The sequence below is a fragment of the Suillus subaureus genome, assembly GCF_016647635.1.
Source record: "Suillus subaureus strain MN1 chromosome Unknown BJ212scaffold_35, whole genome shotgun sequence".
Classification (NCBI taxonomy): Eukaryota; Fungi; Basidiomycota; class Agaricomycetes; order Boletales; family Suillaceae; genus Suillus; species Suillus subaureus.
The window spans coordinates 283,565-297,307 of NW_024538591.1; the positions used below are offsets into that span (position 1 = coordinate 283,565).

Consider the following 13,743-nt stretch of genomic DNA (forward strand, 5'->3'; position numbering starts at 1 on the left):
TTACATGTGTTTCTGTGCTCATCAGCGATGGTCACTATTTCAGGCCCTCATGTGCATTTCGGTGTCCAACATACTACCTGTAGACCGTACGGCGTGACGCCCTAGCACGTAGCTTGTTCGGCGTCGTTTGTGGAGTGGAACTTGATCTACGAGTTGGGACTAATTGGATTTGGAATTTGGGACGTGCTCGCATAACTCCCTCCTAGGAATCCATTTTTGTCATGGGAGTAAGACGCACTGAGATATGAACTCGTGAGCGGGCCGATCGAGGGCGGCGTGGGCGACGACGACGACGAGAAGCACCAGGATCTTAGCAATTGTATATGCATACAAACTACACGGGCAGTTATGTGAGGGAAATTCATCTTCCACAAAGGTATCAAACAAGCAATGTACACTATCAATAAATATACACAAGTGTTGCAAATGATGTCAAACAGCGAGGATTTCGCCAAAGGGCTTCCTCGTAGGAAGGGAAACTAGAGAATGAGACAACTAAATACGTGCCAACGAGAATATTGGAGTTGCCATGCACAATATTCGACAAAGGCATCTGACAAGTGTTACACAGCCAACACCAAAATGTTACAGTCTTCATCGTGTCCAATGACCTCAAACCCAATCTCAGATCGCGTCGTCATGATCAACGGCTTGACCATCAATTAAACTCCTCATTGACAGCTCTTCGTCAGATGTGGTGCTCGCAAAACAAATTTTTATCATGCCTGCCCGACGTAAGTTGGCCTCTGTTGGATGCTCCACATTTTGCAAAGCTTCGTGAACAGATGGTGAATGATAACCCAACCACAAGAGTTGCAGTGCGCCTATATTTGAGATGGGAGCATGACTGTTGCGGGATGGATGAAATTCTCTTGTCGTGTGTAGAGCCAATCCCAGCATGATCACCGATGCAGAGGTCGCAAACAGCAACTAGAATCAACTTCGACAAGCTATCATTGCATAGATAGTGTCCTGAACTTACAGGAAGAAGGATGATCTACAACATGTATGGCATCAGTCAAATGGAAAAATGTTCTATGCAGTTATTACTGACATTCAGGCGTAGGGTAATCACCTGCTCGTCGGCAAGGGCCATCCCCTTTCCAGGTTGAATTCCTATATTGGATGCGAGTCCCATTCGCCCCGCTGAGTTGGTGACACAGTAAGTCACGACAGAGCCATGCATACTAGTATGACCCCTTACCCATCCAAGTGAGTTGCGCAACTGTTCGTGCAATAGCAGCTTCTAGTTTATCCGGGCTCAGGGTGAAATTAGAAATGGGAGGTTCGTCGGTGGTCCATTGGAGATATTGAGCTGAGAGATTCAATCCTACCAATGACATTATATACCTAGAATAAAAGACCGTATGTAAGGCACTGTAGTAGCACGACAGTGAAGGTAAGGTCTGAACTCATCCACAATCGAGGGTTCGCTGGTATATCCAGACAGATCTGTAAATTGATACCCGCTACTGCCTGAATCAGTCAAAATTTGACCAACCTAGGGTAGACAACAGATCGTTGAACTTTGATAACCGCTAGAAACAGGTGGTGTTTAACGTACAGCTGCTGACCAAGTGGTAGATGTCCACTGAAGCATTTCCTCCCATTGCGTGGATGGCTGCGGGACGGGCATGGGATTCTCTAGAGTGTTGGTTTGCATGTTGATCACCCCTTTGGTAGTGTTGGTCGTAAGTGAGCATTGCATAAAATAGACTTCAATGGATTGGTTCGCAACTGCAGAAAGGTTTGTTATAGTGGTTACATTCGAAAAGGCAAACACACATAGAGATTCCCAAACCATCGGCACCGCAACCTCTTTTTGTACCGAAGGCTCGATCTCTAACAAGGTAGAGACCATTAGCAAGACAGTGGCCTGTGCGAAATCTCCCTAATGTGGGACAGCTGTCAATTAGCTTCAGAGTGAGCACTGAAAACCTTGGCACGAACCCCGCCAGCTACAGCACCAGTGGACCGAAGTACTTGTATCTGGTCTGCCCCTGTATGTATTTTTAATATGATGGAATAACATTTCACACCATGTTGACGTACAGGGAGGAGATGCAGCCATGAGGACAGCATTTCCATTGCCATACGGAGCGGTTGCTGTGCTGTCATTCCGAGAGTATGTGACATTTGGAAGTAGTCCGCAACTCGAGGTTATCGTCGTTACATTCACCGTTGCATGTCCGACTACAGAGCTCGTTTGCAGGGTGTCATAGACTGTATTATTGGATATCCCTGCAGAGACAAGCCCAGGAAATTGACTGATAGCCGGTAAAGATGCAGTGATAGCTCCCCAGTTCTCGACCCAATACTGGCTCGCGGGGTTGTCTTGGCCTGATATATCTACCCATCCTAGTGTCGTTGAAACATTAGTCATCATAGAAGAATTGAATGTTTGAAATTGTAGGAGAGTGGAAGAGGTGATGTGCAGCACAGAAATGCATAAAAGGTAGGTTGTCACAGCAGTGGTTGCCCACAACGATGCAGGGACACCAGTTTGTTTCCAGACACTACTGAGTGCGGAACCAAGGCCTGCCCATGCGCTGGAGATGTCGTGTATGGTAGTTAATTTTAGATAGCATACGAGCACCCTTGACATCGCAACCCGCTGGGTAAGGAAGACCAGGACAGCTGTGTAGAGCTAGACGAAGCCCGTTATTGGTGTATTAGCAAGGGAATAGTGGACATACCGTGTAAAATGCTTGTAGTGAAGCACTCAGCACCACCGGCCAAAAATCAGTGTTCGTGGGCGTGAATGGGAGAGTCACATGGTGTTCCCAGCGATATATATAAGACACGGTGAGCATGATATGTATCATGACCAACACGCCATGCAACACGTAACATGTGCATGCAGAAAATGATCCACTTTCGTTTTCTGAGGGATTCTTCGAGCGAGTCACCCAGGACGCTGGGGCAGTGAAATGTAGTATGTACTGGCATGCAGTAGCGATAGTTAACATACCAAACCAAGTCCCTGGCGGCTGCATTATGGAATCGTCGCTATTCAGAATTGAGGTCTCATGAAAATGACTAGCTGTCGAAGGGAAGAGGTGGCACTGATGTATCTGCGACGAAAGTGAACGAACGAAGCAAGGTAGAACGAGTCCATGACACCCTGTTATTAAATATTCGGGTCCTTCTCGATATTAGAATTCGACAGTATCGTTGCCTATCTTGTTCTTATCTTTCCTGGTACTGTATAGTGATTCACCTTCGAACACTCAGCCACACACTTACATAACAACTGTAATGCACATCATTAGATTTAATTTGCTCATCAAAGTTGATTCGGACACTCACATAAGTGCTCATTGCACTGATCCTTGATCCACTTGATGTTTCAGACACCATCAGTCCCTGATATACGCAGCCACCTCGGAGTGTCCTACTTTTGCAGAACTTGAAGGAAGGCTTGATTTCTGTAGGTCAGCCCTGGCCGTTCTAGACAGTGTGCACGCGAAGTTCTTCCAATTTGAGAAGACTTTATATAATACGGGCGTGATGATGATATAAAGCAAAGTGGAGGGAGCTAAATTGTCCTCGTCTATGTGAAACCGATCGGTCTAGATTGATACACAGGATCTGTAAAGCGGTGTATGTGATGGGTCACTAACTGGTCTTCATCAGAACTGATGCCTTGATTACCTAGCAAATGCTTATACATTGGACGTAAAGTATAATGCCTGTAAGAAAAACTGTCTGGTAGGTCATGCATTTCGGAATCGTGAGATCACATTGAATGATCTTCTTCACATCGCGGTCTTTCGGTGCAGGCGTGTATCAGGTCGACTGGCCAGTGAGAGAATCAGAGATGAATGAGGCTCTGCTACAAGAGCGAATTGGAAGACGTATTAATTGTGAATCATGTGAGGTGGAATTCCAAACGTATTGAGATCTGGGGTTTCCTGGCTGATCCTGAATATCTACAACCCGTTTACTTGTAGAGTCGGCTCTGCGATATCAGAGAATGGTACACACCAAGTAGTGGCAAGCAGAGTCTCTAGTCCTGATCGAACCGATGCCTCAGTAGGCGCGATATCTGCATACTTAGGCGTTGGGATGATAACATACAACCTTCCGAGTCGTCGTCGCACCGGTCGGACATTGTACTTGAAGAGATTGCATCTCATCCGAAAATGCGAGAAGATGCTTTGTCTGGGCCACAACATGTGCTTTGAAAGCTCGAGTAAGAATGTCGGCTTTCCTAGACGAGTCGGAGCGATACTCTTTCTCAAACGATGGGTATATCCTTCAATACACTACATAGCGGCGGAGAGCACTATGCTACGACAAAACCTGAAGGACTCTGGGTAGCTGACTAAGCTACGGTGCTATAACACCCTAGGGGTCCCCTACTCCAGTACTAAGCAAAGACACCAATAACTTGAAGGACCAAGGACCCAGGCAGAGCTGAGGCGAACCGCACGAAATGCCCTGATTTATACTTCAAATGACGCCAAATAAGCTACACAATAAGACGCTACACCGTACGGTCTGCAGGTGACATGTCCGACATAGATATACATACGGCGATGTCAGAGCCGTGCACTTGCTGGTCCATATGCCAGAGATGCAGGTGCATGCGCGTAGCAAGGATCGCAAGGATAAAGACCTCAAAACTGTATATGTAATATGTTTGAGGGTTGTTGTCAGTAGGAATTCGCAATAGAAGTTGAAGATGCATACCCTTCAGGGAGGAAGTAGGATAGGGACTGCGTGTGCACAACATCAATGGTTCGACCATGACAAAGGGTGTTATTTACGCACATCAGAAAGCGGCAGCACTGGCACAATGACGTTCACGACCGAGAGAACTTTCGAAAAATTAATCATCACCAATAAACACGGAAACATATGTAAGTTCTGACTCACGCAGACCACATGCATAGTAGAATATGTTATGCTTCACTAAGATGGCATACAGAGGGCCCTTGGCCGACCTGCCAACTCTGTATGACACGCACGAGTGTGAGGGATATCAGTACTGGGGATAGTGTCAGTCAGCATGTGTCTGCAATGTACATTCCCAATGTACCGCTGCATACCCAGTTGGAACACAAGCAAGAGAGTAAACGGCATAAAGAATGCGAAACTGCCTGAGCTCCGCTGACAGCCCGGGATCGTGCTAACCGTAGCTGTGAAACTGGAGTCAATATGTGTAAATAGTTGAGAGTATAGGTGAGAGCACAAACAATAAGAAGTGACAGTAGCAGTAAACCCAATGATGAAGGATGATACGGTGATAGCCTGACTGGTTTATCAACATTGAACTTGGGTGTGGTGAGAGTGTGTGGCTCACAAAAAGGGTGAACAGCATGACTACAAGTAGAATCCTATTTTTTTCCAGAGCGCATACGTTCTGAGGACAAAAAAGCCTGGATGCATCAGATCAGAAACACATGTATGTCTCGGAGGAAGGAGAGATACATTCAGAGCAAGTGAGTGAAATCAGACTCAAGGCTGTAAGAGGAATAGCAGCGCTCAGTAAGAACGTGTATGCAATATGTACCTGGCACGTACATGTGATAAGATTAATCGATATCTAGCATTTCTGGCGAAGTCATGCAGTTAGCGTCATTCGTGATTGGATGGACGCCCATGTTCACATACATTGGTATTCTCGTTCGGGGCCAGGATCACTGAAGCGCAGTATGCCAATTCATTAAGTTGGGGAAAATATATAATGGGATAAACGCACGATATAGGTTCATGGTGGTGATTAAAAAGGGGATATATCGTGCAGTGATATATAGGGTTTTTACTTCGGTCCAGCGCGACCGCAGTAGGAATGTCCACTTCAATAGCACATTGAGATCAGAGCCGAGGCATATTGCGGAACAAGTACACTACTTACCTCTTCGTGAAGTGAACAAATATAGTCATAGATCTGGATAAACAAGTTTGATCAGATGGCGGACAGAAATAGATAGGGACAAACCTACCCAGAATGTCGTCATCGACGCTAAGCTGTCGAGTTAGAACGAGGAAGATACAGTTCGGACATCACGCACAGTATAGGTACTAATGGTCACACATAACATATCTGTTATCATCTTGCTGTCATGTCAAGAAAGCGACGCACTACCAAGAGCTGTAGATTTCTGGCCGCTGTGACATCGTCCGCCGAATATTCTATCTGAATTCGTTCAGGAGGTGACGATTAGGTTTCGCGTACACATCCGTTCACCTTAAGCTCTTAAATGAGCTGGGAACCCATCGGGATCGAATACTGGGGACGTTATGCCGGTGAGGATATCGTGATGGATCATTTTCACCAGCCAATTTACAGTTGATGCGGTCACATGCTCGATCCTGTGCGCAACCTAGTAAAAGATACTAACATGCATAGCAATAAGACCTTAGCTATTGAGATAGGCTAACACGTACCCAATAATACACATCATTGACTTAATGTGATCATCAAAGTTGATTCGGATACACGTGCTCATTGTGCTAATCCTCAAAATACGCAGCCGCCTCGGAGAGACCTGCTTTTCCACAACTTGAAGGAAGGCTTAACCTCTGCAGATCAACCTTGGCTGTTTCAAACACACACGAATTCTTCTAAGTTGAAATGACTTCAATACGGGTGTGATGATGGTATACGTAAAGCAGACTGGGGGAAGCTAACCGTTCTCGTCTACATTTGATCGGGATTGATACATGGCTCTGTAAAGGGCTGGATGCGGTCGGTCAATGACTGGTCTGATGCCTTGATTATCTGGCGAATGCTGTGTCGATGAGAGCATATTGATTGATCTTCTTCACACTTCGCTGCAGGTGCGCATCACGTCGACTGGCCGGTGAGATCAGGAATGGAGAAGGCTCTGCTACAAGAGAGCATTGGAAGACGTAATTGTGGATCGTGTTAAGTGGAATTCTGAAGTGACTCACTGATCGGGGGTCTCCTCGTTGATCTCGAATATCTACAAACCAATTACCTGAAGAGTCGACTCTGGTATCAAAATTGTTAGAAATGGCTGCGGGCTGGGGTTAAACCCCGTGCGCACCACACTAGCACTGTATAAACTGCTGACTTCACGTGAAAATTTGACGGTCAGTATATTACAGGTTGACCACTGTACACAGGATTGCTACAGGAACGAAGATTTGGATAATCGGAGTTCGCCGAACATATTACCACTGGGCGTGGGTAGCTTGATCTTGTAATAACTTCTCCAAGGATTGGATGGTGCGCATCATAACCATGTAGTGGCAAGCAGCGTGTATTACTCGCGATAAAAATCATGAAACAGAGAAGAAGTGTGCTTGAAGTCGTAGTTCAAGTCTCACTTCACAAATGATGCCGAATAAGCCATGCGATAAGATGTTACACCGCACGGTCTGCAGGTGACATGTCCGACATAGATATCCACACGACGGTGTCAGAATCATCCACGTGCTGATCTATATGCCAGAGATGGAGGTGCATGCGCGTAGCGAGAATCGCAAGGATAAAGACCTCAAAACTGTATACGCGTGCTTGTTGTTAGTAGGCATTCGCAACAGATGTTGGAGGTGCATACTCTTCAGGGACGAGGTCAGTTAGGGACTGGGTGTGCACAACATCAATAGACCCATCATATTGAAGAGCATTGTTTACGCACATCAGAAAGCGGCAGCAGCGGCACAAGGACATTGATAGCCGAGAGAACTTTCGAAAAGTTAATCATCACCAATAAGCAAGGAAAAATATGTAAGTCTCACTCACGCAGACCGCATGCATAGTAGAATATGTTATGCTTCACTAAGATGGCGTACAGAGGGCCCTTGACCAACTGCCAACTCTGTATGACACGCACGAGTGTGAGGGATATCAGTACTGGGGATAGCGTCAATCAGCACGTATCTGCAATGTACACTCCCAGTTTCTGACTGCATACCAAGTTGGAACACAAACAAGAGGACAAACGGCATGAAGAATGAGAAACTGCCCAAGCTCTGGGGACAGCCTGGTATCACGATAGCCGTAGCTGTGAAAGCGGAGTGAATATGTGCCAAAAATAGTGAGTGAAGGTGAGAGCACACACAAGAAGAAATCATAATAGGAGTAAAACTAATGATGGTGCATGATACAGTGACAGCCTGACTGATTATCAACATTGAACTTGGGCGTAGTGAGGGCGTGGGGCTCACGAAAATGGCGGACAACATGACTGCAAGTATAATTCTATTTTTGTTCCAAAGCGTATACGTTCTGAGGACAAAAAAGCCTGGATAAATCAGATAAGAAACACGTGTATGTCTCGGAGGAAGGAGAGATACATTCAGAGCAAATGAATGAAATCAAACTCAAGGCTGTAAGAGGAAATAGTAGCACTCGGTGAGAACGTGCATGCAATATGTACCGGGCACGTACATGAGATAAGATCGATCAATATTTGGCATTTCTGGCGAAGTAACACAATTAGCATCATTTGTTGGTGGATAGATGTCCATGTTTACATACATTGTTATTTTCGTTCGAGGCCACGGCAACTGAAGCACAGTATACCAATTCATTAAGTTGGGGGAATATATACTAGGAAGAACGCACGATATAGGTTCATGATGGGAATTAAAAAGGGACATATCGTGTAATGACATAAAGGGCTTTTACTTTGATCCAGCGCGACCAAAGTAGGAATGTCCACTTGAACAGCATATTATCAATATCACAGTCTAGATATATCACGGAACAAGTACACTACTTACCTCTTCGTGAAGGGAACAAATATAGTCATAGATCTAGATAAACAAGTTTAACGGCAGACTGAACATGGATCGAAATAAACATACCCAGAACGTCGTCATCGACGCTGAGCTTTCGAGTCAGAACGAAGAAGATGCAGTTCAGACAGCACGCACCGTACAAGTACTAGTTTCCACCCGTAACATATCTGTTATCATCTTGCTGTTGTGTCCAAAAAGCGACGCACCGCTAAGAGCTGCAAACGTCTGGCTGCTGTGACATCGTCCGCCGAATATTCCATCTGGATTTGTTCGAGAGGAAAAAATTGGGTTTTGTGTACATATCCGTTCACCTTCTTATATGAGCTGGAGATGCTATGCCGCTAAGGATATCGTGATCGGATCATTTTACTGGCTGCTTTACTAAGTGTGGTTGATGCGTGCTCACAATTTGGGAGCACCGCAGCAGTGGCGCAGCATGTCACGATGCCCAAATAATACGCACTAGGGGCTCGCGTTGCGAACTTCTGACCTTGCTCCGATACGCAGGCAATTGACCGGTGTTTTAGATTTCTGTAATTGCTACAGTTTTGAGTTTCTAGATGTTAGATCTAGGTTACCTGTTTTCTACGATGAATCTTTTATCTCACGTGATTACACAGCATGATGTCACCTTGCGGAGCAAGTGACACAAACATCATCCTGTGCAGTCATGCGATCTTAAACAGTTCTGCCTTGACACGCACGGCGAACCCCTAGTTTATATCAGGTGACTGACAGATTATCCCCCAACGTGACCTGCAAGTGCTCCGCAAGCTGTGAGATCTTGAGATTAACATAATTTGCTCATCAAAGTTAATTCAGACACTCACATAAGTGCTCATTGCACTGATCCTTGATCCACTTGATGTTTCAGACACCATCAGTCTCCTTGAAATACGCAGCCACCTCGGAATGTCCTACTTTCGCAGAGCTTGAAGGAAGGCTTGATTTCTGTAGGTCAGCCTTGGCCGTTTTAGACAGTGTGCACGCGAAGTTCTTCTAATTTAAGAAGACTTTATATAATACGGGCGTGATGATGATACAAGGCAAACTGGAGGGAGCTAAACTGTCCTCGTCTACATGATCTGGATTGATCCACGGATCTGTAAAGCGGTGGGTGTGATTAGTCACTAACTGGTCTTCATCCAAGTGATGCCTTGATTAACCGGCGAATGGTGTGTCGATGAGAGCATGTTGAATGATCTTATTCACATTGCGGTCTTTCGATGTAAGTGTGTATCAGGTCGACTGGCCGGTGAGGATGTCACGGATGGAGGAGGCTCTGCCACAAGAACGCATTAGAAGACGTAATCGTGGATCATGTGGGGTGACATTCTGAACATACTTATCATGATCGGGGGCGTCCTTACCTACAAACCAATTACTTGAAGAGTCGGCTCTGCGATATCAAGATTAGATAGTACGCACCAAGTAGTCGCAAGCAGACTTACTGGTCATGATCGAACCGATCCCTCACGAAGCGCGCTTGAAGTTACATTTTCTCCAGGATATCTGCATCGAGACGATAACATACAACCTTTGTCATCGCACCAGTCGAACATCGTACGTGAAGAGACTGTGTCCTGTCCGCAAACCCAGGAGGATACTTCGTTTGGGCCACGATGCTTTCAAGTTGAAAGCTCCAGTAAAGATGTCGGCTTTCCTAGACGAGTCGGAGCGATACTCTTTCTCAAACGATAGGTAGATCCTTCAAGACTGATGCAATTGCTTTGTATCTATGACCATGTGCCTGCATGTCGTGAGCCAGGCAAGAAGTGGTGGAGACCACGACACTACGATAAAACCCGAAGGCCTCTGAGTGGCTGACTAAGCCACGGACCTGCCCCAGTACTAAGCAAAGACCCCAACAACTTGAAGGACCAAGGGCCCGGCTAGAGCTGAGGCGAGCCACACAAAATGCTCGATTTATACTAGTGCTCACAAGGACTGAACCCAAAGCTATGCCACGCAGCAGTCACAACGGTGTTAGAATCTCCAAGCATTTGATGGATTAAAGATTGGCACATGAAGGATCCGTATCTGCTCGAATTTCTACTGAAACTCGTCGTCGTGCTCGTCGTTTAGTTGCTCACGGGTTCATATCCGAAAATATAGCCTCCCCAGAATACCCTAGACCCCAGGCTACATTTCAAAGATGTCAACCTGCATTTCCCACTCCTGAAATGTTTAGTAAGATAGCGAGTGAGAAAATGGGTATAAACTGGTATAGGACCTCAACACATCATACAAATGGTGCGAAAACAGGCATCACTATAACATAATATGACAATATATGTCTGGGTAAACGTCCGAAAAGTTCCGACAAGCTTATAGATAACTGATGAGCAGAATCGATACTGTGCACTGTAAACATTAACATCTAAGTCGCGGCTTCTTCTTCGTCGACTTCTTGTTGTGAAACTTGAGCCGTTGGGTCAGCCTTGTTCAGCCAGATACCCGGGTGAAAGAAATTTTGAGTGTAGATAGCGAGAGTGACCATGCCTCCATCGAGCCAATCTATCGATAGTAGAGGATTTATAAACGTGTTCCTGGCAAATATAGATGATGACGTACCAAAGTAGCGCTGAGTCGTGATCACTGGCCCGAACCACCCACCAGCGAGTTCCACAGTACGATAAATGGAACTAAGGATGAATTAAGCACATCAATGATTGCTGATAAGATGTTTTGTGCACTAACCGAATGAAGATGCAGAGGGTGCAGAATGCCATGGCATAAATCATAATTCGCAAGTTCTTACTCACGGCACTTTGACCTTTCTCCAATACGCGAGGTTGCTCAACGTGGCGGACGGGTGCATCGTATTTCAAACGCAAGAAAAACTCGGACGCCAAAGTGACGTATACCTACTATAGCAACTAGAAGCGAAGTAAGAATGTGAGCAAGAGAATTGAAAGGACCCTTGTAACGCACAGAGCTGGGCAGCAATTCCTCCTAGCATGATGTTGGCGCCCTATCTCTATGAAGTGAATGTTAAACGAAATGATGAATGATGTACATACCGTCGCAGCACTTGTCTCCTGGCTGACAGCGCGCGCAGCGGATGCGCCTCCAAGAGCTTGTACGATCAAGCAGACAACATCCTACGAGTTAGAAAGATATGAAGAATGAATACCCCTTGAATGTATGATACTAACAAAAGAACAAAAAATGATGGTATCTGCACTAGATTAGTAACTGGACATCGGCAGTATTAGGGCAACACTGACATATCTTTGGGGTCAAACGGCTGTACTGGGGTCCAGCCAGACCGATTATCTTGCCAAGGATGATAAAGTTGGCTGCAACAAGCGGAGTAGGTGCTACGACAGTGCCGACAAGCCTGCAGTGGAAACGCTTGAGTGGGCATGCGAATGATTATATCTGGATGAACACTGACTGCATCTCATAAGGGGTCAAAAGCCTTGGGCTTTTGCTCGACCATAACCTGGCACTCCATCCGATTATTTCCAGGATACCAGCCAAGGTTGCTGTTGGAATCATCCACCATAGTCTAAACTTGAGTGCCTGGCCCAAGTGGAGTACTGAAGATGTCAAGTCATGATCGCGCACTGTCGATAGTAAAAATTCATACTAGTTGAAATGCTGTACAACACGAGGAACTAAGAGAACAGCTTGAAAAGGATGTGAGACGTCTAAACAACATAACTCACAAGGATACAGATCCATTCTGTAGGATATAGTTGTACGGGCCAACGCGATTGCCAGGAGCTATTGACCACACACTCGTTGAAAGACATCACCAAAAAACAAACATAGGTAGTACTCACGAGTTTGGTTATGAGTTGCAAATACAGGGGCGAGAGTCATTTTGACAGAAGAAAACGCCTGGAGGGAGAGAGTGTTACCTGTGAGCGTGGAGCATATGCACGCCAAGTAAGCATTTCTACTCAGTTGAGTTGCGCTGGAGCCGCCGCCTAGTTCTCCGGCAGGCCATCGGAAATGAAATGGATGTGGCCGAGGTTTGCTTCGGATAAGCTAGAACATATCAGGATCAGGATTTGAGTTACTCTAAAATATCACGTTCCGCAGCTTGATCATCTAATCCAGCCCCACCTTGTTAGGTCAAATCTGAGGAGCCCGCGGTAATATGTAACTAGTAGTTGCCACCCAGCCTTAACCCTGAAATACCCTTACCTGTCATAATCCCTGACAAGATAACGGAGAGGTACGCTATGCCATTGCCAGGGATCCGAAATCCGGACATCGACATTGACATGTTGGATTTTTGATGGTACTGCCAGGGCAGCGCTATGAGCGCAGAGATCATGATAGCACGACTCGATTACAACCATGGTCATAGCTAAATTTAGAAAACTTTCTCAAGTAGTACGCAGAACTATTTTAAGACAGTTCTGCCGGCGGAACGTTGGCTTGCACTCAATTCATCCTGGCAGATGACAGCAACTTGTGACGAACGCGGTTTTTTTCATAGCACTAGAGTACTGCAGGACCACTGGTAGATAGCAACATCCAGGGGTCGCATCATGATCCGTGAACCTGTACATATGGTCGAAGAACGGATATTACTAGTGATTGCTGGCTGTGCAAAGGGATTCAGAACAAAGTCTAATTCGGGCACCACTGCCAACTGGGGACTAGGTGGCATGATGGGCATAGCAGTACTGTGTCATGAAATGCCCATATCATCATATCGACGAGTAGTTTGCCCAATTAATTATAAGTACCTCGGTCACTGGCCAGAAATAGAAGACACGTCCAGAAAGGAAGGCAGAATGGAAGTTAATTAATACCAGAAACTCACCTCAACGGTCTCTGCCATTCTCTGCCTCAGCGTTCGTATGTCCGCGCACCATCAGCTCGAAGCTTCACGTTAACCGAACGTGGCTGGCTCTGAGGGATGCTGCTTTGTCGTTTTGGGGGCTCGGTGATTAATAGCATGATTTCAGTGATCGGATGGCGGTCAACAAGTGACATTAAAGTCTCATGCCGAGTCATAGATTGTGTCCAGCTCAGCCAGACGGAATCAGGGAGCAACGA

General features: G+C 45.9%; 4 protein-coding genes across 4 annotated transcripts; all 4 read right to left on the reverse strand.

The window, feature by feature from the left end:
* Positions 1-624: 624 nt before the first annotated feature.
* On the reverse strand, positions 625-2,605 carry BJ212DRAFT_1484643 (uncharacterized protein; the record flags this gene model as incomplete). The annotated part of the gene is made up of 8 exons (XM_041340833.1): positions 625-930; positions 983-997; positions 1,055-1,146; positions 1,205-1,315; positions 1,351-1,501; positions 1,565-1,891; positions 1,951-2,000; positions 2,053-2,605. The coding sequence occupies 8 exons, from the start codon at positions 2,603-2,605 to the stop codon at positions 625-627; spliced, it is 1,605 nt and encodes a 534-aa protein (XP_041189049.1).
* A 1,327-nt stretch (positions 2,606-3,932) lies between these two features.
* BJ212DRAFT_1528741 (uncharacterized protein) lies at positions 3,933-5,993 on the reverse strand (the record flags this gene model as incomplete). Its single annotated transcript, XM_041341757.1, has 13 exons — positions 5,952-5,993; positions 5,864-5,896; positions 5,708-5,804; positions 5,620-5,648; positions 5,530-5,551; positions 5,366-5,384; positions 5,309-5,342; positions 5,055-5,134; positions 4,882-4,958; positions 4,777-4,823; positions 4,696-4,721; positions 4,538-4,628; positions 3,933-4,268 (listed from the first exon to the last, which is right to left on the reverse strand). The coding sequence occupies exons 1-13, from the start codon at positions 5,964-5,966 to the stop codon at positions 3,933-3,935; spliced, it is 906 nt and encodes a 301-aa protein (XP_041189050.1). The 5' UTR covers positions 5,967-5,993.
* Positions 5,994-7,339: 1,346 nt separating this feature from the next.
* Positions 7,340-8,163, reverse strand: BJ212DRAFT_1484645 (uncharacterized protein; the record flags this gene model as incomplete). The annotated part of the gene is made up of 7 exons (XM_041340834.1): positions 7,340-7,478; positions 7,536-7,561; positions 7,617-7,663; positions 7,721-7,831; positions 7,893-7,982; positions 8,040-8,094; positions 8,146-8,163. 7 exons carry the CDS (start codon positions 8,161-8,163, stop codon positions 7,340-7,342), a joined length of 486 nt encoding a protein of 161 aa, XP_041189051.1.
* Positions 8,164-10,650: 2,487 nt separating this feature from the next.
* On the reverse strand, positions 10,651-12,154 carry BJ212DRAFT_1380589 (RTA-like protein). The gene is made up of 6 exons (XM_041336635.1): positions 12,122-12,154; positions 11,926-12,064; positions 11,652-11,825; positions 11,422-11,588; positions 11,296-11,366; positions 10,651-11,238 (listed from the first exon to the last, which is right to left on the reverse strand). The coding sequence occupies exons 1-6, from the start codon at positions 12,124-12,126 to the stop codon at positions 11,102-11,104; spliced, it is 693 nt and encodes a 230-aa protein (XP_041189052.1). The 5' UTR covers positions 12,127-12,154; the 3' UTR covers positions 10,651-11,101.
* Positions 12,155-13,743: the final 1,589 nt, after the last annotated feature.